This window comes from Atractosteus spatula, chromosome 3 (genome assembly GCF_055471065.1).
Source record: "Atractosteus spatula isolate fAtrSpa1 chromosome 3, fAtrSpa1.hap1, whole genome shotgun sequence".
Taxonomy (NCBI): domain Eukaryota; kingdom Metazoa; phylum Chordata; class Actinopteri; order Semionotiformes; family Lepisosteidae; genus Atractosteus; species Atractosteus spatula.
In genome coordinates, this window is record NC_142708.1 from 69,255,059 (window position 1) to 69,280,752 (window position 25,694).

General features: G+C 48.7%; 2 protein-coding genes and 2 non-coding genes across 4 annotated transcripts; all 4 read left to right on the forward strand.

The window, feature by feature from the left end:
* Nucleotides 1-2,516: 2,516 nt before the first annotated feature.
* senp3b (SUMO specific peptidase 3b) lies at nucleotides 2,517-11,662 on the forward strand. The gene is made up of 11 exons (XM_088910774.1): nucleotides 2,517-2,641; nucleotides 3,556-4,320; nucleotides 5,814-6,026; nucleotides 6,255-6,366; nucleotides 7,289-7,436; nucleotides 7,681-7,728; nucleotides 8,086-8,163; nucleotides 8,317-8,454; nucleotides 8,618-8,701; nucleotides 9,417-9,467; nucleotides 10,361-11,662. The coding sequence occupies exons 2-11, from the start codon at nucleotides 3,594-3,596 to the stop codon at nucleotides 10,469-10,471; spliced, it is 1,710 nt and encodes a 569-aa protein (XP_088766900.1). The 5' UTR covers nucleotides 2,517-2,641; nucleotides 3,556-3,593; the 3' UTR covers nucleotides 10,472-11,662.
* A 1,348-nt stretch (nucleotides 11,663-13,010) lies between these two features.
* Nucleotides 13,011-23,833, forward strand: eif4a1a (eukaryotic translation initiation factor 4A1A). Its single transcript, XM_088911101.1, has 11 exons — nucleotides 13,011-13,094; nucleotides 14,885-14,933; nucleotides 15,810-15,942; nucleotides 17,358-17,497; nucleotides 18,603-18,771; nucleotides 19,270-19,379; nucleotides 19,907-20,050; nucleotides 20,603-20,740; nucleotides 21,052-21,141; nucleotides 21,812-21,891; nucleotides 22,420-23,833. The coding sequence occupies exons 1-11, from the start codon at nucleotides 13,072-13,074 to the stop codon at nucleotides 22,562-22,564; spliced, it is 1,221 nt and encodes a 406-aa protein (XP_088767227.1). The 5' UTR covers nucleotides 13,011-13,071; the 3' UTR covers nucleotides 22,565-23,833.
* LOC148838486 (small nucleolar RNA SNORD10) lies at nucleotides 18,927-19,069 on the forward strand. The gene has a single exon (XR_016090903.1). It is a non-coding gene; the product is annotated as a small nucleolar RNA SNORD10 (small nucleolar RNA).
* LOC148838487 (small nucleolar RNA SNORD10) lies at nucleotides 20,332-20,475 on the forward strand. The gene has a single exon (XR_016090904.1). It is a non-coding gene; the product is annotated as a small nucleolar RNA SNORD10 (small nucleolar RNA).
* Nucleotides 23,834-25,694: the final 1,861 nt, after the last annotated feature.

Below are 25,694 nucleotides of genomic sequence, written 5' to 3' on the forward strand. Positions count from 1 at the left end.
ACCACCACCAATGTGCAGCCCCACCTGGATGATGCGACAGCAGCCATAGTGCACCAGAACGCTCCCCACACACCAGCTCTCAGTGGGGAGGAGAACAGAGTGATGAAGCCAGTTCATAGATGGGGATTGTGGAGGCCATGATTGGTAAAGGCCAATGGGACATTTGGCCAGGACACTGGAGTAACATCCCTACTCTTTTCGAGAAACGTCCTGGAATTTTTAATGGCCTTTGTTTTTACGTCTCATCCAAAGGACAGCGCCTTTTTACAGTATAGTGTCCCCGTCACTATAATGGGGCATTAGGACCCAAACAGACAGCAGGGTGAGCTCCCCCTACTGGCCCCACTAACACCTCTTCCGGCAGAAACCATAGTTTTTCCCAAGAGGTCTCACACCTGCTGAGCTTCAGTGGGTATGAGCTGCAGGATGATATGGCTGCTGGATATCAAAGACCTAAACAAAGCCTTGAACACACTAATGATTAACCCCTTCTTTCTTTCCATATCATAGTGACATGGCACATTTTATGTAACTATGTTACACTATTACAGGTAATTTTTAATCTCCAACTACTTCTGAACTGGAAAGCAGACTCCAGTGGGGGTAAAGACTGAGAACGAAATGGTCAGATTAAGATTAAATGTTAAGACTGTTGATTACTAAATTTTAAGAGTTCAGTTACACCACTGAAAGTCCAGATGGACAGAAAAGCAGGGCTCACCAACATTGGGTTTTAAGAAATTCCAGTTTAAGATGTTGACCAAAACCAGGAAAACCAGCTGGATTGTTGCACTTTTGGATCTGTGTCTGGGAAAGTTGTTGTAGCCTATACACCTCCTCTACTGTAACCCAGACGAGTGCCCCTCTCACTGGGCACCCATTGCATACAAAGACGTCCCAGTGCAGGGGTGAGACACAAGCAAACACGCTAGTCCAAGGAGAGAACAAATTAAATAGAGCAAATAAGTCTTGCTGGTCCTAATAAATTGGCCAGGGGTGTGGTGGGGGAGGGCAGTTTTAAAACAGAATGCCATGTTTTGAAGTGTCTCCTTTCCTGGTTGAATTTATTTTGCTCCTGATGCTCACCCAATTCTGAAAGAGAGCTGGAAGCCTGGGGTCGGTGATGCCATATCTAGCGCAAGCTTTACCTTTTCAACATTTACCATTTGTTCACAAGTCAGGCTTCCCATTACAAAACAGCCTGACGGGAGCCCTCAGTTCTCTCACTCTCAAGAATATGTAGGATGCAGGATCTGCAAGTGCTCTGCAATTGTGGATCGCATTGAAGGGGCCCGCACTAGAGCCAGGCCATTGTGTTTAGCAAGATGTGGGTGGGAGGGGCCATCTGGATGCATGTGTGCGTCTTGGTGTGCCTGTGTCTGTGCTGAAACCTTACAGCAGCTCTTGTATAACTGCCAGACTCTCATACTGCCCCACCCTCATTCCCCAGCCTGGCTTGCCAAACTGGATTGTTACTTAACACAAGGAAACTCGAGAGAATGCATAGAAAAAAACAAAACCATTCACACTTCGGCCTGATCTGCCAGACAGGCTGCCCGTTCACTTGTCAGATGGGAGGTCTGTGGGTTTTTTATGTCCCCAGATTCCTTCGGCGATCAGGTGAGGGGTGTGTGGGGGAGAGGCTCATGTAATCAATCCTAAAGCTTTGTGAGAAACGAATATTAGAACTTCAACATGCAAAACACCCATCTGAGCATATACTGCAAATGGAAAATGCTTTATTTGCAATATGAAAGAAGTTGTTAAATTAAGTCTAAAGCTTGATCTGCAGGGAATCACATGGATATTGCACAGGGCTCTGAAGTCCATAGCTCCCAGCTGTACCACATTGAAATACCTAAGCTATGTTATTTCCCCTCAGTCTGCTTTGGTTAAGTTATTTCCTTATATTTCCTAGATACATTAAACAGCTAATTATGTCGGCTGTTGACAAGAATTATTCTACTGCCTTGATCACGAATCTGTAGGATTCCTTTATATGACCTATTTTCCCTACCTCGAGTCTTTGGCGCTCTCTTTTGGTTAAGGCTACGTAATACAATGTATTCAATTACACCCAAATGTCTTTTCTGAGAAGATGAAAAGTGTCAAGTATTTACGGATATTGAGTAGCTTTCACATTTATTTCCTCCACTCCCTCTTAGCTTGCATTCGTATTCTGCTTTAAGACTGCACATATAATGTTCCTTTAACCATGTAACAGATATTCTTTTGAATATTTGAAAACACCCCTACTTGTAAAGTTAAAGGAGCAGAAATGGTCTCTTTCCCCTTGATAACGTGGTGACCCTGCATGTTGCAAGTACATATGTATTACTGGACATACACTGTATATATATGCATTCATTAATGTAAAAAATATCAAGTGTTTATGCAGCAAGAACCTTCCATTAAACTTCCAAGGCGACGTGTTTTCAGTATAAGCGTGTCAGTGACGTAAGCGAAAGGCGGCGGAAGTGGTTTGTCTTCGCAATAAAACAGCGCCGAGGCTCATTGAATGAGGCGGAATTAAAGCAGCCGTGTGTTGTATGTTATAATTACTTGATTTTATTTTTTTTCCTCCACCCGTGGCAGAGCAGAGGGTCGAGGCAGTAATAAACGGAAGGTCTCCAGACTAGCGGTGAGTAATTCGGTCGTCCCTCACCTCCGGCGGCATGCCGAGGGAGAGAAGGGGGGTGGCGAAGGTTGATATTATGGTTTATATTGTGTCTCTGGGCCCCGTGGCTTTCAGATCGAGAGGGGTGGGCATACCGATATATGTATAGAAATTACACTCACCGAAACATGGATTCCAGCGGACTATGCGTGACTAATTATAAATCCTTTCCTGTTTTGGTATATATGTACAAAAATAACGCAGAAGGTATAATCTCTGTCTTTGTACACCGATGTCGAAATTTGAGTTGTTTAGTTTGAACGGACCGGTGTAGACCTCGAGGCGTTCAGAGCCCGTAATCGCTAGCACGTACGTGAGTAAGTATGGGCTCAATTAAAAAGGCAAACCGGCTTTTAAGTCCAAAGGCTATCGGGTTCATTCCTTTTTTTTAAATTAGAGTGAACCTGTCTTCCTGCGGTATGGGGAAAATATCTCTGTTATTCTAGCCGATGGTTATTTTACATAGAATAAGTATTTATCAAATTCGATTGAACAAATCTAGAGCTGGGCTGTGTTCCTGGCTTTTTTGTATTTTATTGGAAAACCGTTAGTAAAAGTTTTTTTTTCCCCCCCGCCTGAATCCGCATTTGCTCCGAGTGGTTTCAGCAGCGCGACCGAGAAGCTAGTTACGCGGTTTAAAAGCGAGATGTTTGTTGAAGTCTGACGGAAGAAAACGATGGGGGGTGAAAAAAGGCCAGCATTGATTAGGTCTCTGGGACACGTGTTGAAGCAGGTTCCCTGGGATCCTTGAAGAGACCCTGGGATCCACCGCTTCCAAAAATCTAAAGAGTGTGCAGACTGTCAGTGGTCTCCTCTCGGTTATAATGTGAAATCCTTCCATACTGACTGTGCCCTCTGTCCCTGTCCCCTGCCTGCAGGAGGCGAGCTGGCGCAGGCAGTGGTGTGCCCGTGGACGATGAGAGACAGTGGCGTGACTTTGGCGCAGAACCGCTGGCAGAGCGAGCTGGCGCCGGGGCAGGGCGCAGAGCAGCTCCGAGACGTGGCTTCCATGGCCTCCTCTGGCGCCAGCAGCCCGGGACGTGGCCAGCTGGGCAGGCGGGGTGACAGGGTGGCTTTCTGGGGAGGAGGAGGAGGAGGAGGAGGAGGAAGCAGCAGCAGCAGCAGCAGCAGCAGCAGCAGCAGCAGGGAGGAGGGGGACCTGTGCATGGACCAGGAGGAGGAGGAAGAAGAGGAAGAAGAAGAAGAAGAGGAGGAGGAGGAGGAGGAGGAAGAAGAAGAAGAAGGCGGCAACTGGGGGGGACCGTCTATCTCCGAGTGGGGTGTGGCCCCCGAAGATGGTCCCGGGAGCCCTGCCCAGCCGCGGCTCAACGGGCTGCGGGCGCGCCGGCTGAGGAGGAGGAGACGGTGGGGCTACTGCCGCGCCCCCCTGACCAAGCACTGGAGGGCCTGGCGCCGCAGGGCCCAGCGGAGCGGCCTGCTCTGGCACCGCAGGCCGCGGAGGTGGCGCCACCTGGCTTCCCAGGCGCAACAGCAGGAGCGCCAACGGCCTGGCAGCCCCCAGCGGGCAGAGGCACTCCTGAATGGGGCCGCCCCAGCCCTGCCTGGCCTGGGCAACGAGCTCGGACTTTACCCCCCCTCCTTCGTGGAGCCCAAGCTGGCTGGGGAGTGGAGCACGGAGTCAGGTGAGCGGAGGTGGAGGGAGAGGGTGGTGGGGGGCATGCTGGGCATTATTCTTGATCCTCCCTGGGAGGCGTGTGGCTCCAAAGCATCGAAGTTAAATGTTTAGAAGTCAGTCTGGTTAAACGCAGATGCTGGGAGGACTGGGGGTCTGTGTTGGACGTGGGCCACGGAGGGTGGGTCTTCTGGTTTTCATCTGAAATTTAAAAAAAAAAACATTGTTTGGATCTGCTTCCCTTCATGTCTGTTGTCGCCTTTCCTCTTGTTGCGGGGGCACTGTTCTGTTGTCAGCTGATTTAGAAACACTCTGGGGGACCCCTATCTTCGAGCGCTGCTTTAGCTTCTGTCCCCATGTCATTAGGTATCGCCAAGTGGCATCAGGACTGACCGCAGCAGTGTAAAAAATGAAGTCAAAACCTTCTTAAATCGCAGCCTGGAGGTTGTCTAAGCTGTTTTATATTCTCCGCTTGTTGAATTCAGATGCTGTGGCAAACTGTGGGTGATATTTCTTGTTGCGGTGTGGTGAAACAAGGAAAATATTGGAATATGGCCACAACTTACTTCTTAGCACTATTCTGGGCATGTGTGGAGCTGGTGTGCTCCACAATGTAGTGTTTGTGTGTGTGGAATGCATCCTCATGGACTTTCGTCCTGCAACACTTGCTAGTATTAAAAACCACCTTTAAGCTCATGAACTGCAGATCTGACGGGTCGCTTTATGGGATACCATTTGTCAGAATCCTCTCCAGTAAGTTTGTTTGATTATCTGCAAATAAAGCGCTCTCTAAAATGACCTCACCAGTTTCCTGTTAATGCGTACCCACGAAGGCTGGATTTGGCAGCTGTCTTTACGTCTCGGCTCGGCTCACGGCAAAGGTACCAGTGCAAGATGTGGCTTCTGCCAGCTTCCCCCATCCCTGCAGCCGCTCATTTTAGAGTTGCTACAAGTTCGCCAGCTGCAGGAGAGAAGTGTCCCTCTCTGATGTGGCTTCCTTCAGTTTCTGGCCACTGGAGTTTCTGTTTCCTGGGCTGAGATAGTGCTGGCTTAGTCAACTCAACCCTTCAGGATCTGGACGTGGAACTTGAAGGCTGTGAATTCAAAACCTGAGTTGGGTGAGGGGGCACAACTGTTGTATTGCTGAACGTGGTATTATGAGCAAATCTGAGTCACTTTGCATAAAAGCATCAGATTATCTGTTGCTCTCCATCATGTCTTCATGAGAGTTAGGTATTGCTTGGGGAAACCCTGGTCACATTTGGATGCGAAGATCGTAAGAATTCTGAGCGATTGCCTTTACTGGTTGAGTCACTTGGGAGCTCTCCAGAGCCTGATCATTTGGTTTAGGTTTACATGCAATTACCTATACCAGTTTACTAACCATCTGTTGCTTTATGATTTAATTCTGTAAGAGCTGCCATGCCCTGCTACAACAACTACAGCTGTGATGCATGCTATAACAGTTCTGATACGGTGTGCCTGCCCCTCTCTGTGTTGCAGAAACCTTGCCCTTTGGGGTGAATGGCTTCCCCGACCATCCCGTCGGTCAGCCGTCTTCTCTGGAGCCAGGGGAGATCAAGATTAGTCAGGTGGTCAGCATGGGGGGGCCGCCGGGCAAGGAGGCCCAGGCTGACGCCTCTGCATCGGGCAGAGACAAAGGTCCCATCAACCTGCAGAGCGCCATTACCGACGAGCACATGACTTGTGTCCAAGGTAGGAGCCCCTCCCATCCCTCTGTTGCGCATGCTACATACATGTGTCTTCGACAGCTGCGTGCTGGGGGGTCTTTAGTGATTCATTAGGAACTCGCTGTTTTTCTTCTCAGCTGCTGAGCTGTGTGTTAGGAAATATCTGCCTTAAAATCCTCACTTTTAAAAGCCCAAAACTAAACATCAAGGAACGGGATGCAGGTCACTTGACACAGCAGTATTGTATTACCAGGGATCTTGGACGAGTTCCTGCGGCAGTACGGCAGCCTGATCCCCATCCACACGGACGAAGTGGTGGAGAAGCTGCAGGTCATCTTCAATGAGAACTTCTCCACGCCGCACAGGTAGGTCCCTCTGGTTTCCATTTCCAGTTCCTCTTTGAGTTGCAGGCCAGTCTGGCCGCAGGAGGTGAAGGAATGTCCTTTCCCGGGCGGTGTGCTGGCGGATATTTATTCTCGCTGGCTTATCAGAACCGGTTGAACTTTTCCCAGTTATCAGGTGCTGCTGCTGTAAAGAGACCCAGAAAACACTCAGACACAGCAGCCTTCCTGGACAAGGACTGGTCACCCAGGCACTAAACAGTTAACATTTTTGAGCAGTACTGGGAAGCTTCAGTCTTCAAATACTGGAGATCTGCTGGTTGCTAGGGGTATTTTTCGAGGCTTAAAAAGATGCAGATGATTTGACTTCAAATTGGAATCGGCAAGTATGTGTTGTCATTTAGTCACCCTGTTTGGAACCTGCACTTGCCTTAAGAGTTGGCTGTCCCGCCATGACTCCTGCACCTGCTTGGGAGAGAAGGAGACGCGTAGCACTTTGTTTCACACACGCTATAAGTGGTAGGAGTAGTGCGTCTCTTGCTGACATTGTTGCAAATCTGCAGGGGCCTGGCAAGTTGCAGGACTCATTGTGTGCCACAACACCAAGTAAACCCTGGTTAACTAATCTCAGCCCTACCATGGTGGTGCTTGGTCAGTTGTTTGAAACCTGTTGGGATATCTGCACTTTTAAAGTAGTGAGAGATTTCTTAATTAAAATTTAGAGATGGAGCTGAAAGAATGGGACCCCTTCTCAAGAACTGTGTTGCCCAGACATTTGAAAACATTGCAGCTTGATATTATAGTTCCTTGGACAAAAGGCATCCCCTGATCAAACCCAAGGACACCTGGGATTGTGCTATTAGTGGCTTTCAGTTGATCAGTGGTTTCTTTTCATTTCACTTTCTTATGATGGCTGAATGGATTCCTTCCTCCTCTGTCTCTGTAGGAAAGCAGTGGTGCAGCACTTAATTCAGTCCTACCAGCGATTGTCAGGCAACGCCATGGTCAGAGGGTTCCGGGTGAACTACAAACGCCACGTGCTGACCATGGATGACCTCAGCACCCTGTATGGGCAGAACTGGCTTAATGACCAGGTGGGCCTGCCCAGAAGCAGTTGGGGGAAAAAAATACTTTCATGTTGTAGGGGAACAGATCAAGCAATTTGGCCAATTTTTATTTTCTGTGAGTTGTATTCTTCTGAACAGGTAGTGGTGGTGGTGAAGTAAAACAGCAGCTTTGTTTTAAAGTAAGTTTATATAAACTAACTGATAAGTTAGGTGCAAGGCTGAAGTCTCCAGCTGTGGAATTGGAACCTGTGACTTTCTCTCTTGTTCTCAGGTGATGAACATGTATGGAGATCTGGTTATGGATGCAGTGCCTGACAAGGTGAGGGAACACTGGTGCCCTTCTGAAGCTGAGTTTACACTTCCATTAACCTTTAAAAGATGTTGAAAATAACTCCATCTAAAGCTGCTTATATAAGGCACCTGTATGCCCATTGGATGTTGCTGGTCTGATCTTGGGCTCCATTGTTAGCTGACTGCCTGAAAAGGCAGGACACGCAGCTCTGGGAAGAAGAGCAGCTAGGATACATTTTGCTATTGCAAAGCTTGATTGCATGCTCAGAGCCATTTCTAATTTAAAATGCTTATTCAGTGAACTCCTACTGTTTGTAAACATTTCTATACTCATTTAAATTGTGCGCATAAACCAGTCCATCTGTCCTTTATCTCTACTCTGCAGGTTCACTTTTTTAACAGTTTCTTTTACGACAAGTTAAGGACAAAGGGTTATGAGGGGGTCAAGCGATGGACAAAAAACGTAAGTGAATTTTTTTGTTTTGTTTGGGTAGATGGTGTTTTTTTCCCCATGATGAAAGGGGCTGGTCAGACATATCTGTCCCTTTCTAACCCATTTTTAGTGTGTGGTTTTTGACTTCACATCATGTAAGTGCCCTGATTGTCCGCCATCCAGGTTGACATCTTCAAGAAACAGCTGTTGCTGATCCCCATCCACCTGGAGGTGCACTGGTCCTTGGTTTGTGTGGACGTGCCCCAGCGCTCCATCACCTACTTTGACTCACAGCGCACCCTCAACCGCCGCTGTCCCAAGGTCCGTACACACTCCTGCCTCTCCCTCTCTTATTTCCGTACCTTTAATGCGCCGTTCTGAATGCGCACAGCCGTCTCCTGCTCCCAGTCTCCTCCTGCCCAGTTCTCGGGCTGGTTGTCCATTCCTCCAATGCAGTCTCTCACTCCCTGCGTTTCTATTTCAGCACATCGCGAAGTACCTGCAGGCAGAGGCTGTCAAGAAAGACCAGACTGACTTCCTCACAGGATGGAGAGGTTTTTTCAAAATGGTAAGGGCCCTCCCTTGCCCAGTGTGGTGGTCTGCCCTGCCTGACACTGTGAACTTCTCGGCCACTTTGAAAGGCAGACAACATGATAATACGCAAGTAGCAGCAAACAAAGCAGATGGGCCTGTTTTTTGCCTTGCATTTATCCTGGGAGACTAAACTTGTATTAACTTAATATGATAACTGGATAAACAATTGACTGATAGAAAGAAGTTAAAATATTACAAATTGCCGACTTGAAATAGCTTGTTTCTGCCCTTATCAGAATAAAAATAAGTGTTGGTAACCTGTAGTGGGGTCATTATAATAGGAGTCTAGGTGGAGGATTAATAAAATCTTCTCAAAGTGCGATATACAGTTGCTATTGAAAGGATGTAGACTTTCTATAGGAACAGTAGGTAGGCGCGTGTACAGGATGCAGGTTTAGTTTAGTGGAGATGATGACAGGCGAGTGCGATAAAGGTTGAGATGGACCGTTGATCTCTGTGCATACATTGTTCCACCTTAAGGATATTCGATTCTTCAGAAGGTGTGGGGGTGGTACGAGCGTATGAGGGCAGCCAGTTGAACTGTGGAGGGAATACTTGAACATGTTTCATTGACCGGGTAAATATGTTACAAATTCAAATGTTCTAGTGGCTACTACTAGGGCGGTTCGTTGCTGTGGCAGCAGCATCTGAGCCTATTCCCAAGCCAGTTGTCCTCTCCTGTGTTTCAGAACGTGGCCCGACAGAACAACGACAGCGACTGTGGAGCCTTTGTCCTCCAGGTGAGAGAATCCGACTAGGAGCAGCTGATCCATGAAGTTTAGGGCGTTAAAAATTATACTGACGCGTGTCTCTAGTCCGCTGCAACATGGATTCCTGCCCTGCTCCCTGAACCATTAAGCTTTGGTGGGGTCATAACTGGGAAGCCGGGGGTCCTACCAGCTCTTGGTGATGTTTTTTCCAGTTCAAGTGTGGCAGATGCTCTTACTTAGCTGTGGTTAGAATTCACACAATTGTGCACCTCTATAATAAGATGGGCTTGAATTAGCAAGGGGTCCCCCTGGCAGCTGGTGTGGCTGAGAGTGCTGGGACTGCTGGGTGCCTGTGGGCCTCACCTGTAAGGCAGCTTGGAGCCAGCTCTAACAGAAGGCCTGTTGGAATAGGACGTCCTGCAGATCCTCATTCTTCGTGTGTGTTTTTTGGGGGATGGGGGGGTTGAAGTCATGAAGCCCAGGTGATGCACACACTCAGTGCTTTTTAAATATTTTCAAGCTGGCTCCGACACCTGCTTTCCCTGTCTCACCAGAGGTTAGGGGAATATTTTGTGTTAAAAGCAGTAGCTCACTACACTAGTTGCTGCTTTTTTTTGTGTGCCTGTATTTCGATTAATTTTAAATCAAAACTGCCTGGTATAATTTTGTTATAGTGAGAGAGGAGCTTATTTTTCTAATACTATTAGAAAAGTGGGCAGGAATCCATGTTTGGCTTTTTCTTTTATTCACACGTACTGACATGAAACATAATATGTAGAAGATATTCGTCCTTGAATTGTAGAAACGGCTGTAGTGCTATATATGGTATGACAATGTGATAGAGAAAGTAAATGCAGAAGGATTTGACATCCATCAATTAATTGATTAATTGGTAATTCTCCCCTGTCTTTCTTCTGTTTCAGTATTGCAAGTGTCTGGCCCTGGAGCAGCCCTTCGTTTTCACCCAGCAAGACATGCCCAAGTTGAGGAGACAGATGTACAAGGAACTGTGTCACTGTAAGCTCTCTCTGTGAGCCGGAGAGAGAGCATTAGAGAGGAGGAGGAGGAGCGTGGGGGCTGGGTGGCTGGGGCAAATTTCCATCAGCTACGGTTTATTTTACTGCATGCCCCCACCTCCTTTGGTTTTGATCTAAGGCCGATAGACGTCAGCGGTACACTAAAAGTTGTTAGGCCATTATCATTGGGTTTTTTTCTGGGGGGAGGGTGCTGGCATGAATTCATTGGACCCTGAGAAACTGGACTCCATACGTGTGTGGATACCACACAAAGGTGCCCAAACCTTGAACAGATATCGGTTATACTATATATGTGTAGTTTTATTTTTTATGTTCCTGGGCAGTTATTTGTCCTGGGGGGAGGGAGGGAGGGGGGGGAGGAGAGCCGAGCCAGGGATGTCTTTTTTTTTTTCGTTTCAACTTTCCTGAAACTTTTGAAGACCAGCGATGGAGTCTGCTTGCCCTCGTCAGCTGTCGGTTTTGAATTTTGTTTCAAGTTCATCCCCGGCCCTTGTTTTTTGGCATTTTATTTAAATAATGGCAAGAAATGTTTGAAAGGGCAGGAGACGTATCTCGCAAAAAAACACGACGTTTTATATATAAAACTGTGGGATGGAGTGATAAATAAAAAGTTGGATTTGAGCTGATGACCGAAGGAAGAAAAGGTTGGGTTGGGCTTGCAATGGGTTTTCTGCCGGAGTGTGAAGAAAGAGACATTAACCACGAATTTGGAATTTTGGATAAATACGACGGAGGACTGATTTCATTCCAACGCAGGTTTCTCACTATGTGATTCTTATTCAGTCGTGAATTTATTTGTGCATGTGCGATATTTTTGAAAAATTCATTCCAATTCCTAAACCTATCAATGTTATTTTCTCCTTTTTTATATCATTTGTAATGCAAAGGGGGTCCTGTTCTTAATTACTGACAGGTAGCAGGATTGCAGTTTTCTGTTTACAGTACAGTGTGCAGTTGTGCCTTTAGTATGTTCTAAAATGGCAGCACTGATGAGCTGTTTCTTGATCATACTGTTGCTGTCGTAAGAATACAAGCAGAATTGCGACCTCCCCTCTCCTGGCCATCTGATCTGAATCTGTTCATTGATTAACGGCTTCCTTTGGCCTCTTTTCTCACTCCCTACAACTCTGATTTTGAACTGAAGCTTTACAGGTCTTATGGGTGTACATGTACAAGAAGATCTCAACCTTTTTTCCAGTGTGCAGTCCAGTTATTTTTTTCTGAGCAAAGGCGTGAGTTACAGTTTCCACAACTTTATCCGAAGACCAACAACTGCCTGGGTGAAGTGGTGTTTTCCTATCGCCATTTTGAACATCGTCGTTGGCTTTTACTTCTGTCCCCAGCCAGCCCCTAGTTCTGCTGTTGGTCTCTTTAAGTTGTCGTCTGCAGTAACTAAATAAACTTCCAGCATTTCAGAGAGAGGCATCAGGGCAGCTCAGCCTTCCCCCTATGAGCTGCGGTTATCCCTCTCTCCTGCAGTATGGTCAGAGTCTCAGCCCTCGGGACTCAGAACTGGGAAGCTGGGGCTGTAGAGCCCATTCCTAGTGCTTATTCCAGCTTTAAGCAAGGCACCTGACCTAAATTATTTCAGTAAAAGACTCATCTGATTAAGTAGGTGGAGCTGTTCAATAGCATTGGATGAGAACATCAGCCCAGTCCCTTGGTAAAAACACTCCTTCCTCCAAGAAGGAGACGTCTTGAGTTTGACCTCAGATTGTACTGTATAGGTAAATCAATGTATCTCACAATGGGGGAAGGGTTATCAAAAGATCTGACATTGTGCTTTTAATGCAGTTACATATATGCACCTAATGAAACAACAACAGCACACAACCACTCTGGCCCCTAACTATCTAAAAAGGCTTTTCTGCAGCAGATCTCTCGAGAATGGTGGGGTTTTAACACGGGTTATAACCGGAGCAGGCTAGGAAATGTAATACTTGATAAGTACATTTTCTGGCCTGGAATTTGAGAGGGTACAGAGGTTTTATAACTTCTACTTTATTTTGGAACAGAGATCTATGTTATATGTCACAAAGCGAAACGCTAGCTTTAGTTCGTCAGTCCGTGGGCTGTCCCCTCACACACAAAAAAAAACGATGACTAAACTCATGATTGTGTTCTCGTCAGTTTTGTACTCAACACTGACAACGTAATCTTACAATGTGACAGTGAAAACGTGAGAGCTAGGCTCTAAAAGAACTGACAGTCTTTTCAATGTGGGCGACGAAGTCAGTACATTCCTCTGAGGCATTGGAGCTAGTCTTTCCGTCAGAGACGCTGCTGGGTGTTGCTGAGCCAAAATGGATTGTGTTCCGTCGTCCGCTCCAACCAATGAATTCCGCCTTAATGGCTGACTTCCGTCTTGGCGTAGCGTGAGAGTGGGCGTGTTCACAGCTATTCACCGCCCATTTGTCCTTTTAAGGTAATAAGAGGGCGGGTACGATTAGAGGAGTGACGCTCCAAGCCGCCTATTAAATGTCACAATAGATCGTCCTGGTGCTGATAGACGGCACTTTGCTGCAATCAGGAGGCTACGTTCGTACAGACGTTGAACTATATAAAACATTTTCGCGGCGGGCTCGCTCTTTGTGATAATGTCGGCGGACTATGAAGATAGGTAAGAGAGTCTTCCGAACAGGGGCTCGCCTTTTTTAACTTTCTTTATAAGAAATGAACTATATGCTATATTTAATCAACTTTACGGAGAAATGCCTTGGTTTTGTATGTGGTTATAGTTTAAATGTATTAATTCTTCTCTCATGTTAAGACCTGTAGTTTTCGTAGGGGATATTCTTTTTAAGAAAAAAAATCAAGATCGAAACATAATTTCAAAGTCCGAAGGTATTTTGCTTCCATAAATGCGTTTTAGGGAAGGACTAGCCTAGTATCGCTGGCCTCCGGGCCTCTCGAGTCTTGTGATTGATCGTGTGGGTCTGTAGGTGAGTCATTCGGTACACGCATCTCACATGATGCGGTGTTGCAATCGGCTAAGATATAAAACCGATTAATTGTCCGATTAAACAAAAAACTTGTTTTAGTGTAAGATCATGGTTCTTTTTGGGTGTGGAAGGTTATGTGATCTTCACCGGGACTAGAAAATGATTTTAATAATCTTTGTAGTTCACATCTAATTTTATTAATCGAATAATTGAACAAAGGGGTGGTTTGCTCAAAAACGAGAGGCGATTGTGTTGAGGAACGCGGAGGCCGTATCGGGCTGCCAGCCCCATTATATCGACATTGAGAAAGCGTGCTTTGCCGGTCAGACCAGGCGAGCACATGGTTTCCGGCGAGACAAAAGGAGCCGGGGCCTGGGCCGAAAAGCGCGTCAGAAACTCCTCGTTTTCCCGAAAACCGGAGAAAAAGATAGGCGAATGTCAGGATTTGGGCCCGGGAGAAGTTACTGCCGCCTTCCTCTTTTTATTTAAAAAAAAGTGTTAATGGAGGTCGGTAGGCAGGCATTGCGGCGTGGGCTTTAAAGCGAGGCCTAGTGGCGGTGCGCCTCTTCTGCGGCCTGCGAGCCTTTACTGATGCAGTAAGACTTGGAAATGGGTTACAGCGGCGCAGGCGCTCAGTATTTTCAGATCGCTTCTTTAATCGAGGGCGATTTTTTTAATAGTTGTGACTTGACTCGATACGATGTACAATCGGCGTCTGTTTCCTAGGCCTTACAGAGGCCTGTAGGGCCTCGGGTGTACGGGATCCCCTGTCGGCTTTACACGATGAATGGCAGAGAAGAGGCCGGCCATCTTGACTCCGGGCAGAAATAAAAAAATGGCCGCCCCCTCACTCGGACTCCCCCCCCCCCCCTCCCCTCCATCTCCAGCCGAGATTTCGTAGCCATCTTGTAAAACTCACCCCTTTCCTCTTTTTTTCTTTTGTGACACCACCATTTTAACGCTCCTGGCTCTCTTGTGTCTTGTAACGCCCGAGTGGTCTGCTGCCCCCCTTTTTAAAACGGGGAGACCGCTCGCTTCGCGGTTTGTGAGGGGAAAAAGCGTTCCACCGCCTATTTGCTTTAGCATTGAACGGGTTTTTTTTTTGCATATGTACCTTTTAGTCCACTGAAGCGGCAAGAAAAATATTGACAAAGGAAATCGTGATTTTGTTTCTGGTAATCCTTCACGTTACCCCCATCTAATCTTGATAAAACGTGAATGTTCGTTAGTTGATGCAGCCTATAGGCTAAATGGCTGTATTTGCAGAATGAACGAAAATGGCTGCCAGACCTCGCTGCATGCTTGGAAAATAAGGCATGTGTCTGCTTAAGCTGTCAATTGGAAACACTGGTCACGCTCGTTGGTGCGGTTCTTTGCCGACGAGCACTCGGGCTGAGAAGTAGCACAGGGCTCTCTGGAGGAGTACGGTTGAAGGCGAAAGACTGACGGTGAAAACTTGTCTTTTCAGACCCAGAGACAATGGCCCCGAGGGTATGGAGCCAGATGGAGTCATTGAGGTGAGTGAGTCGCTGTACACATGGATGTGGATCACAAAGGGGGGGATCTGTGCTGTGAATCTGAGGAAGGTGGAGAAAAGCACATTCAGCCCTTTCACGGGGTTGAACGTGGCTCCCTTACGGGAATACCTGAGTCAGCAGTAGTAGGCTACACTGTACCGACTGGGTCCATGCATGGTTTGCGTATATTTAAATCTGTAGCAAAGGTTTGTGTGACGATTAACTGGGATTGAAGAGGAAGGAAGTATTGATCATGGAAAGCATTCCTTGGGTTTTGAAACCTCTTGATAGTTCAGGGAAATGAGAAGGTAACTAGTTCTGTCACTTTAAAGACCAGATCTGATTATATAGCTAGGTCCCTTAGCAGAACACCAAGTCGCCGTCTTCAGCATGTGCTTAGGACGCACGCCGAAGTCTCTTTGAGACGCATCGAGATCTGGAGTTCCTGTCCTCTGTTAGCGCTTGGGACTTGCCCCTGTCACTGGGCAAGGCGGCACCTGTGAGGGTGGTGCTGAGTCTTATATCTGGTGGGGGCAAAGCAAAGCTGCCCGTGTTCATCCCAGCCCTCTCTGCACAGTGAGCACAGGCTGGTTCATGCTGCGGGCACAGCGTCGCCCCTGGGAGTGTGGCTTTGAGAAGTAGAAAAGGTATAAAACTCCTGATACAGGGCTCCTTCTAGTGAGGCATACCTGGGCGTTGAGTGCAGTAAGAGCAAAATCAAATCTCCTGGGAAGGGAAAAATGAGAAATTATCACCTTAGCGCTAATACGGGTCTCCAGTGGGCTGAGTGTCGCGCAGGCAGCGCTCTTTCAGGATGGAGGCACACAGGGCTGGTTAAGGGTACGCTGACGTCTCCCCCCACTTCTCTTGCTGCAGAGTAACTGGAACGAGATCGTGGACAGCTTCGATGAGATGAACCTGCGCGAGACTCTGCTCCGGGGAATCTACGCCTATGGTTTTGAGAAGCCCTCTGCCATCCAGCAGCGGGCCATCCTCCCTTGTATCAAGGGTAAGTGTTGCCAGCTGCTCCTGCTGCCCTATCTGGGCACATCAGTGGGCACCACAGGCTGCCTCGGTCTTTGTCCTGTTTCTCAGCGCGTCTCCTTTCGTTGTCCATGGCGTTTTAAATTAAAGGGGAACTGCAGTTCCACTGTCTTGGACTAATTAAACCTCGGTAACAAAAATTAATTGACATTGCAAAAAATTAGTTTAACCCCTTAATGAGCATAAGGTGTGGTGCCAGCTCTCAATCTGACTTAGGACGTGCGTGTCATTTCATTGTTGAACAAAACCTTTACTGAAAACCTTATTTGGAAGTGAGTTGTATATCCATAAAAGGCTAGACTGACATTTCCAGATCTGGAGATGACTGAAAGTTATTGGCTATTGGAATCTAATTTTGAAGCCGACAGTCTGAAAAAGTGTTCTGGTTGGTGAAAAACGCTGTCATTCATTGTATTTTCAGCCATTCAGAGCCCTTAGGGGATGGGACTTCCTCTGGGAGCTTTTGGCTGCCTTTTCCCTGCATTTCAGCTGTCAATCATTGACTCAGAAAGGGGTAATCAATCAGTTTATTTGTGGTCGTTGTTTCACATTTGAAGGCCACTCTAAACTTTTTTTTTCAATGCCTAACAGCAGAAAAGCCCCTAGCAGTTGCTAGAGGCTTTTCATAGCACTTGCAATAGCTTTTTACATTTTTCTTGGTTTTCCAATAGCTTTTATAAATTTGGGGGGGGGGGGGGGGGTTGAAAAATGTTCAAGTCCAGTCTTCACAAAAGGATGTAGAGTTTTTTTTAAATTGATCAATTTGTCCTGAATTTTTATCCTACCTACTAGACACCTAGGACAAGGCCTGTAAGCATTTGCCACCTGACAGGCCTAAAAAGGGAAAGATTTGACCCCTGGGGACCAAAAACTTTTTTGCCTGCTGTTTTTTTCCATATCTTTGTCTGCTTATTGGACACATTAAGAGATGTATAAGAAAATTGACTGTTTCATACTCAGAGCCAAGGGGGTTAGCTTCAATTTAAGGTCAGAACCAGCCTAATGCTATGTTCTGCTGCAGGGATATAACAATATTTAAGGGGGGAAAATTCCAGATGGAAATTGGCTGTAAGGACCCAAATCACTAGGTTTAAGCCCTGCTTCATCTCGCTGGAGGTTTTTCCCCCCTTCTGAAGCACAGAACATGGTGCTGCGCATGCCTGGAAATTTCATCTATTACCTGATGCAAGTTGGAAGTTACATTTTACTTTCACAATGGTTTGGATATACTTGTCAATGCTGACTCTTTCTAAGCCTGCAATATAAAAATAGCTCAGTTCCCCTTTAAAGCTCTCGGAGTTGTTATAGGGGTACATTCCTGATATGGGGGACAGGTGAAATATTCTCAGGACACTGATGGACTCCCTTTCCTCCCCCTAGGTTACGATGTAATTGCCCAGGCCCAGTCGGGCACAGGGAAGACGGCTACGTTCGCCATCTCCATCCTGCAGCAGATCGACGTGGAGCTGAAGGGGACCCAAGCCCTGGTGCTGGCACCTACCCGAGAGCTGGCACAGCAGGTGAGCTCTTGATGGTCACGCGCACTGGGAATCTTGGGCGGGGGTAGGGAGGCTTTCTGGATTTCTAAGGAAAAGTGGTCTGGGTGTGTGTGGGGTGGCCCTGGCTAGAGGTGTGTGGACTATCTCACTGAGGGGGGCCTTCCCAAAACTGAACGGGCGCTTCTGATTTGAGATCCCCACCCCTTCAGGATGTTATCGTTTCTGCACGGCACTGGGTCATTTGCTCTAGATCTGAGATTAGATTGGGGTGAACAGCAGTGATGTCGCACAGATCTCATCTACATTACGGGTGTCGATTAAGGTAGGCTGGCGTCCCATCCAGGAGGCTTGTACTGCTATCCGCTTGAAGAGGTGGAAAGAGGGTTGAGTCCTTGGCCGATGAGAATCGAAACATGGGTACGGACTGGGGAACCATCAGTGCCCGGTGTGTCGCGTGGTGTTCTGGGGGTGGGGTAAGGATTTGGCAGTGGAGAGGTCTTGTGCACTTTCCCTTGCAGTGCTGCACGCTGAAGCCCAACTTCCTGGCGTTTGTCCAGTTTGGGGAATGTACTTCTTGAAGAGGGCTTTGCTGCATGTCTGTCCCGCCCCTGTCACTGGGCAAGGCGGTGCCTGTGAGAGTGGCACCGAGTCTTATATCTGGCAGGGGCAGAGGAAAAATGCCCACATTCATCCCAGCTCTCTCCGGGCAGTGAGAATGGGCTGGTTCATGCTGTGGGCACAGTTGCTTTGTCGAAGCGTCTCATTGTGGTCAGCATTCCCTGGGCTCAGTGAAATGCTGAAGGTGGCTTCAAGATCCTGCCAGCTTCTGTTCGTAATGTTTCAGTGAGCGGTTTGTGCCCAGGGGGTGTTGGGGTTTGGATCGTTTCTGTATCCCCATTTGAAGATCAGTGCGGAATTAAATAAACACAAAAGGCCAGGTAGTGACTTTGGCTCATGCTGTGGAGAGGCAGGACTTTTCTCCGTGACCGTAACGGTCTCAAGTTGCTGCTGCTGCTTTTCGTCTCCTGGCTGTCCTTTCCAGTGGATTCTGCCCACGGGGAACTGCACATGGGCTGGAGGGCGAGAGTGTGTTGGCTGATCTCCCTTTGGTTCCTCTCCTTTTCAGATTCAGAAGGTGATCCTGGCCCTTGGGGACTACATGGGTGCTGGGTGCCACGCCTGTATTGGAGGGACCAATGTGCGCAGCGAGGTGCAGAAGCTGCAGGCCGAGGCCCCCCACATTGTGGTGGGCACCCCCGGGCGTGTCTTTGACATGCTGAACCGGAAATACCTGTGTAAGTGTCGCTTCTGCCCCTCTCAAACAGACCGACGGGAACCTGCTGGTCCGTTTCTTTTTTCTGCCCGCTGAACCGTGCCTGTGGTTTGCCCAGCTGGGTGCGGTGGGCTCTTAGTGCTGTTCCCGGGGGGGGGAGGTGTGATTGTGTGGAGCTGTGAATGATGATCCCCATGCGTGTCAACTGATCTCAGAGCCTGCTTCAGCTCCTGTCCCCTCGCTGGCGTTCTGTCGGGTGAAGGTGTGATCAGGGCTGGAGGGCTCTGGGGCTGTGATCATAGCTTTTTAGACTGACCGCAGCTCCCCCTGCCCCCCCCCATGGATTTCCTGCACTCCTGTGAAACCAAACACCTGCATCAGTGAGACCCTTGTATTGGGGAGTTTATTGCCAGCTTTGTGCTGCAGTGATTGGTTCTAACTGCTTCACACAAGCAGGGCAGTTCTTTCTTTGACATGCTGCTCTGACGTGCAACCCCCCCCCCCCCCCCTGCTGTTTCAGCCGCCAGGTACATCAAGATGTTCGTGCTGGACGAAGCGGACGAGATGTTGAGCCGAGGGTTCAAAGATCAGATCTACGAGATCTTCCAGAAGCTGAGCTCCAACACTCAGGTAAAGCCGCGTGCTCCTCCGGATCGTGCTCTGTGACCTTCTGCCTTAATACTAGCAAATAAAGGCAGGCTTACACATCCTGTGGCAGTCAAGACTTTGTTTTACTGGTACCTTTAGACAAAGTTGATTTACTTATTGGGATAGATGCACCGATGTATCTGCATATGCACATGCAATGTAAGATTGGCGGTTCTGCTAGCACAGCACGCAGCCTGGAGGTGACCATGTGCTTTGCTGCACGTCTGTCCCACCCCTGTCACTGGGCAAGGAAGTGCCTTCACAGTGGTACCGAGTCTTATATCTGGCAGGGGCAGAGGAAAGACCCACATTCATCCCAGCTCTCTCCGCGTGGTGAGAGCGGCCTGGTTCATGCTGTGGGCACAGGCGACACAAATTGGAGAGCCACTTGCATGGCAGGTGGTGTGTGGTAAAGATCCTACGTCTTAAGGGTGGGGGAAAAGCCATTGCCTTTGGGAGCTGCCTGAAGTGTCTGTGGGGTGACTTGACCTTTGGTCTCATGCTCGCAGGTGGTGCTGCTGTCGGCTACCATGCCCGCCGACGTCCTGGAGGTCACCAAGAAGTTCATGCGCGACCCCATTCGGATCCTGGTCAAGAAGGAGGAGTTGACCCTGGAGGGTATCCGGCAGTTCTACATCAATGTGGAGAAGGAGGTAATTGAACATTGGTTTTGAGAATGGAAGTCTCTTTTGTGATTAAGCTCCATTTTCAATCTGGCTAAGGATCTGAACTTTCCTGTTTGGACTGTCTGAATTCTTTTAAGAAAGGGTAGCCTTCTTAAGTAAATGTTTTGCAGCTGGTAATTCATCTGTACTCGGCTGCATAAAGGACGTTGTGAAAGTTAATCCTGTTCTACGGACAGGGGGCATTGGCCTGCTTTTAGTAAGGTCTCTGAGGAGACCTTATTAGATGCTCTTGTTGGGTAGGGCAGAGCTGTGAATGCTGATCCCTCATGTGTGTCAGCTGATCCCAGAATCTCTTTCCGTTCCCCTCGGGTCCCCCGGCGTTATGTTGGGAGGGTGTGAGTGGGCCTGAAGGGGTCTGGGACCATGATCAGAGGTTAGGGAGACTGAACATGGCTTCCCCTACTGCCTTAGCTTTGTTGGCAGTGAGATGGAGACTCCGTATGTCGTATGCTGTGACTAAATGCACTGCTCCGCTGGGATTTGTAGCGTAGGATCTAAGAGCCTGGGGCCTTGTTTCAGGAATGGAAGCTGGACACTCTGTGTGACCTGTACGAGACCCTGACCATCACACAGGCGGTCATCTTCATCAACACGCGCCGCAAGGTGGACTGGCTGACCGAGAAGATGCACGCCCGGGACTTCACGGTCTCTGCTCTGGTACGATCCTGCCTTTCTAAACCTCTTTCCCCGAGTCCGAGATTTCCAGATGGTAAAGCTTTGTGGTAGATGTTGGAGCTAGGTGAGCTGTTTCCATAGCTGTGTGGTTGTCCATAGGCAGATGGGGGAGGGTCCCCAGATCACCAGTAGTTGACGTCGGAGTGTAGTGACTTTGTGATCATGTCTGTCACTGTTGGTGTAGCAGTCAGTGATGTTGAGCAGTAGAATGTGCTTTCTGACAATAGTCTGCGCTGTTTGATTTCATACTTGATTAGTTGGTGCTAGAGGCCTGATCTAATTTTGTGTTCCAGCACGGAGACATGGATCAGAAGGAGAGAGATCTCATCATGCGCGAGTTCCGGTCCGGCTCCAGTCGAGTTCTCATCACTACTGACCTGCTGGTGAGTTCCCTAACAACAGTTTCTCCAACTTCTCCAATTCCCATATGGAGTTTCTGGGATTAGACAGTGACTTTCAAACAGTCTTGAACTGTTGTCTGCAAGTGAGACTTGGATTAGTGTAGTTCTGGTAAGCAGGGGTGTGCAGTTTGTCAGTATACATGTGTAGCTGACCTTTCCAGACTGTGACAATGTTGCTTTTGGGTGCCCTCTGTTGGACACTCTGCTCCTCTGGCTTCAAATCAGTTCTCCCATAATAGTATTGACTGATATGCCAAAGAACATCCCTCTCCTCTGTGGCCAGCTCAGTGGTACAGGAGGAACGTAGGTCTTTGGCAGATGATCTGGCTGCTCTCCACAGCACTTGGGAAATCACCATCCTGAAATGCTACTATATAGCAGCTGACAAAACCCATTACGTCTCGCAGTGCAGGCTTTGAGAGAGGATGAAATTTGAAGTTGTGCATTACTCATATGGATGTTCTGCTGTGCTCAGAAGCTTTTGGCTAAATATTCCTGTGATGTTTCCCCAAACCACTGCTTTAATAGTGCAGGTGCACTGCCTTGGTGCCTCGTTTGGGCATCTACGCCAGGCTGCACGATTAAAAGGGTGGATGAAGTGGAGAGGCTGAGCGCGGCTCTTCAATTTGTTCGGTTTTTCCTCTTTCCGCAGGCTCGGGGCATCGATGTGCAGCAGGTGTCGTTGGTGATCAACTACGACCTGCCCACGAACCGCGAGAACTACATCCACAGGTGAGCGTGGGTTCTCTCCACTGTGCAGCTAGCTGTTGGCGCTAGCTGTTGTTTTCACCCTGGCTGTCTGGACGTAGAGGCTTGCAGGTTTTTTGGTGGGACACCCGGGTAGAGTTTCGAGCTAGTGATCCTCTGTAGCGGACACAGAGCCCCGCGTGACCCTGCGGGTGCTGTGCTCCATGAGTGATAAAACCCCGAACTGACTTGGGGTGAAAAGATGTCCCTGTGTCTCGAGAAACATTTAAGGAGTGGGGGAGCTGCAAAACCTGGTCTTAGGGAGCTGAGTGCTGGTGGTTTAAAGTCCATTGCAGTTGGTTCCATTAAGGCTGCTCTAGTCCCTGAGGGCTGGTGAGCACGTTGATTTTTGTTCCAAGTAAAGAGGTTTTTGACTTGTGGGACATATAGTGCCCCCTGCCCCAGAGCAAGTGGGGTGAGACTCGTGAATTGGTGAGCAGGATTTTTCTGGGCACAGTTGTGCCGTGTGGCTGCCTGTAGCCGGTAACCGTGCCGGTGTTTCCCCCCTCACAGGATTGGCAGAGGTGGGCGCTTTGGCAGGAAAGGCGTGGCCATCAACATGGTGACCGAGGACGACAAGCGCACCCTCCGCGACATCGAGACCTTCTACAACACCACCGTCGAGGAGATGCCCATGAACGTGGCCGACCTCATCTAGGCTGTCCACCCGCTCCTCCCCCCTGCTGCCGGCAGTCCCGTTCTCCTCTCCCCCCTGCTCCATCCGCACGCTCCGGCCCGGACCCGATCATTAAACTGACTGTGCTGCCACCCGCCTGTCACTTTGTGGGCTCTGTTTAGCTGTGCTGTCCTTGAGCCTGCTTCTGGCTCCTGTTCCTGAGGCCTCCCACTGTCCCTCTCCCTGTTGTCAGCTAGCGGCGTCTCCCTGCGGCTGCGCCTCCCGGCTGGCTGCTGCAGGTCAGGGTACTTGTAGAGGAAGGAGACTTTCATCGGCGCGATGCCCGACTTGAGGTCTCTTCCGGCCTCCCTGTTGTAGCTCTGCAGGCGCAGGGTGGCTCCGTTGAGCTGTTGATTGTGTGGGTGGGGGCAGGCGTTATTGCAAGGTTTGAGGGGGGGGGTTTGCCCATTTATTTTATTTTTCCCTTGGGAGAGCTGGCAGAAAATCGTCTCCCGCACTTCAAGTTGGAACGACGGCCTCCCGTTCCTCACTCCTCCCGCTGGATGCAGGGGGAAGGAGGGGGGAGCCGTGCTTTCTGAGGGGAGAGGGGTCGGTGGAGGCGAAGGCTTTCTCAGACCCCCGAGATGCTCATGGAGGAAATGGGGTGTCATGGGGGAGGGGGAGTCGCGAGGCTGGCCCGTTGAAAACGTGCTGACCGCTCGACTCCCGTTTTCATTCGGGTTCTGTTTGGTGACTCGGGGTGGGGTGCAAAGGCATTAACGTTTACAAGGTGGGGCAGATGGGAGGTGTTCTCTTCTGGTTGTCATTAACCACTGTCTTCTGTCCCAGTGCTTTCCCCCTGTTTTTCTGTCTTTTATGTGCAGTTGGGGGCTTTCCATCTAAGGATGGAAATTCCCCCCATGATGCTTCTTTCCCAAACCCCTCCCCCCCCCTCTCCTTTCTGTGAGAGGTTTTTTTTCCTTTATCTGCAGTGTCTGTTTTATCACCTACCTCTGTTGAGTTGGGTCACTTATGTGTGTGCGTTTGTCTGAGTTAACGGACCAAACTGCAGAATGACTTGAGTATTACAGTTCAAATAGAGAAATAATTCTTTTGTTTTTTTTGCCTGTCTCTTTGGGGAGGGGGTGAAGGGTGGGAGATGGGTGGGGAGGGTGGGGCTGTCTATTTTAAAAGGAATTCTATAAAAAATTGTGATGACATGAACTTTTTTTTTAAAAAAGACAGAATCAGTGTATTAAACCATTTTTCTACATTGGATCTGTATAGTATTTATTAAAGGTCTTGAATAAAGTTTTTCTTCTCATTTCTTCTTGGCACTGGTGTGGTTTACATGACCTGTTGGTTGGAGTGAGTTGGTCAGGGAACTTGGAAGTGCGCTTGAGCTTTGATCCAAGTACAGGCGATGCTTTCTCCCTTTTTTTTTTGAGTTGCAGCAACTTGGGAGTTTCACACAGAAGTGGGGTGAGGGCTCCCAGTCTCGCTCCTGCACCTTGCTGCATTGTGGTTCGTGTTTCCCCGGGCTCTCGGGTCCAGATTGAAGGCTTGTAATGGATCTGCTCGTCCGGAGTTCTGGGTGACCGGTTTCTGCACGAAATGCCGAGTTTCACAAATACTCTGTGGGCACGGTTTCAAACGTCTTCAGCATACCAGTCGCGAAGCGGCCGCTCTTCAATTAGTTACCCGTGTGAGAGGTTAAGCACAGGCACGCTGGGTTCGAGACATTCGTGTGGTGGTAGGGTCTTTCCATCGATTCTCATTCTGTTTTGAGTGTTCAGCGCTTTTATCTGACGGTAGGGCGAAAACGGATTTAACAATTTGATAACGGGGTGCTTTTAGGTTTAAAAGGACGCCATTTGGTTTATAACAACGTGTCCTCTGCGGCCACGTCCCCACTTCATCTGTGTGGCAGGGGCGTAATATCTGTGGGAACGTTTAGTACAACCCCACACAAATGTTCTGATTTTTACAAGGAATACAGTGTTTTCTTAAAGCGATAATTAAAAAAAAAGGGGTTAGAAGGCGTTAAGGCTGGAAAACCGACGTCTGCAAGGCACCGGAACAGAGCAGGCGGAGGCGGTCTGAGCTGAGCTCCGGCGGCTCAGAAAAATCAGTGGGGTTTGGCACGACGACGCGCGGGCGATGAGACTTTTTTTAAAAAAAACAAAATGTGGCGTGCGAGAAGAGGAGTACGCGAAACGCACACAGCCATAACAAAAACAAGCAGCCCGACAAACAGAAAAGTCCATTTGTAACGATTGCGGAGCGAAGATAAAAATCATCGCCGGGAACAGGGCTTCTCGTAAACACGCTGGAGATTGCGATCGGAGCCTCCATCGGACGGGGCAGGTGTAGGTGCGACTGTCTCCGCGGAGACCATGCGCCCGCACAGTTGTTCCTCCTGACGTTTGGTTTTCTGAAGGTCGTCGACATCCTCAAAGCTCCTGCCGCCGTCTCCGCAGCGCCGCCGCCTGGAAGGGCAAATCAGTCGAAGCTTTTGGAGAGGCGCCCAGCTTGCGTTTCGATTTCCCTGTCGGTATTTCGCCTGAAATATCAATTTTATATAGGAACAAGTAATAGGTTTATCCCATGCTGATAAGAGGAGAAAGAAAACGTTTCGGCAGTGGAGCGTTCTTCAGGTGTCAACCTTCGGCTGACTGACTCAGATCTCGCAGAAGCTTCCTGCAGTTTACCACGGTCTTTAAGAACAAAAGATTTACGCCGGTGTTTTGGGTCGGCGGACTGGAAGGTCGTGGGTCCGAGTCTCAGCGGGACTGGGCGTTTGCAGCCTTCAGCAACAGCTGCTTCAGTCTTCATGGTGGTTATGGCGGTTGAGAATTTGTTTTCTCAATTGACTTACCTGGACAAATGAAGGGAAACGATGACGTATGGGACAGGTTCATAAAACTCTGGAGACCAGCTCTGGGAAACGACATTAAAGTCGTGTGCAAGATATCATGCAAGTTAACCGTGGTTTAGCGTCACAGCGGAGAGCCCCCCTAGCTGGCAAGAGTATGCCAGCCCTTTAGTATACTTGCGTGGCTCGAGTGCGGTTCTAGGGAATGCCCACCAGAGGGCGACGCTATTCCAGCCTGAGCTCCGAGAATCGGTAGCTCAGGAGCTGAGGGTCCCTCTGCTGGCGGCCAGGAGAACT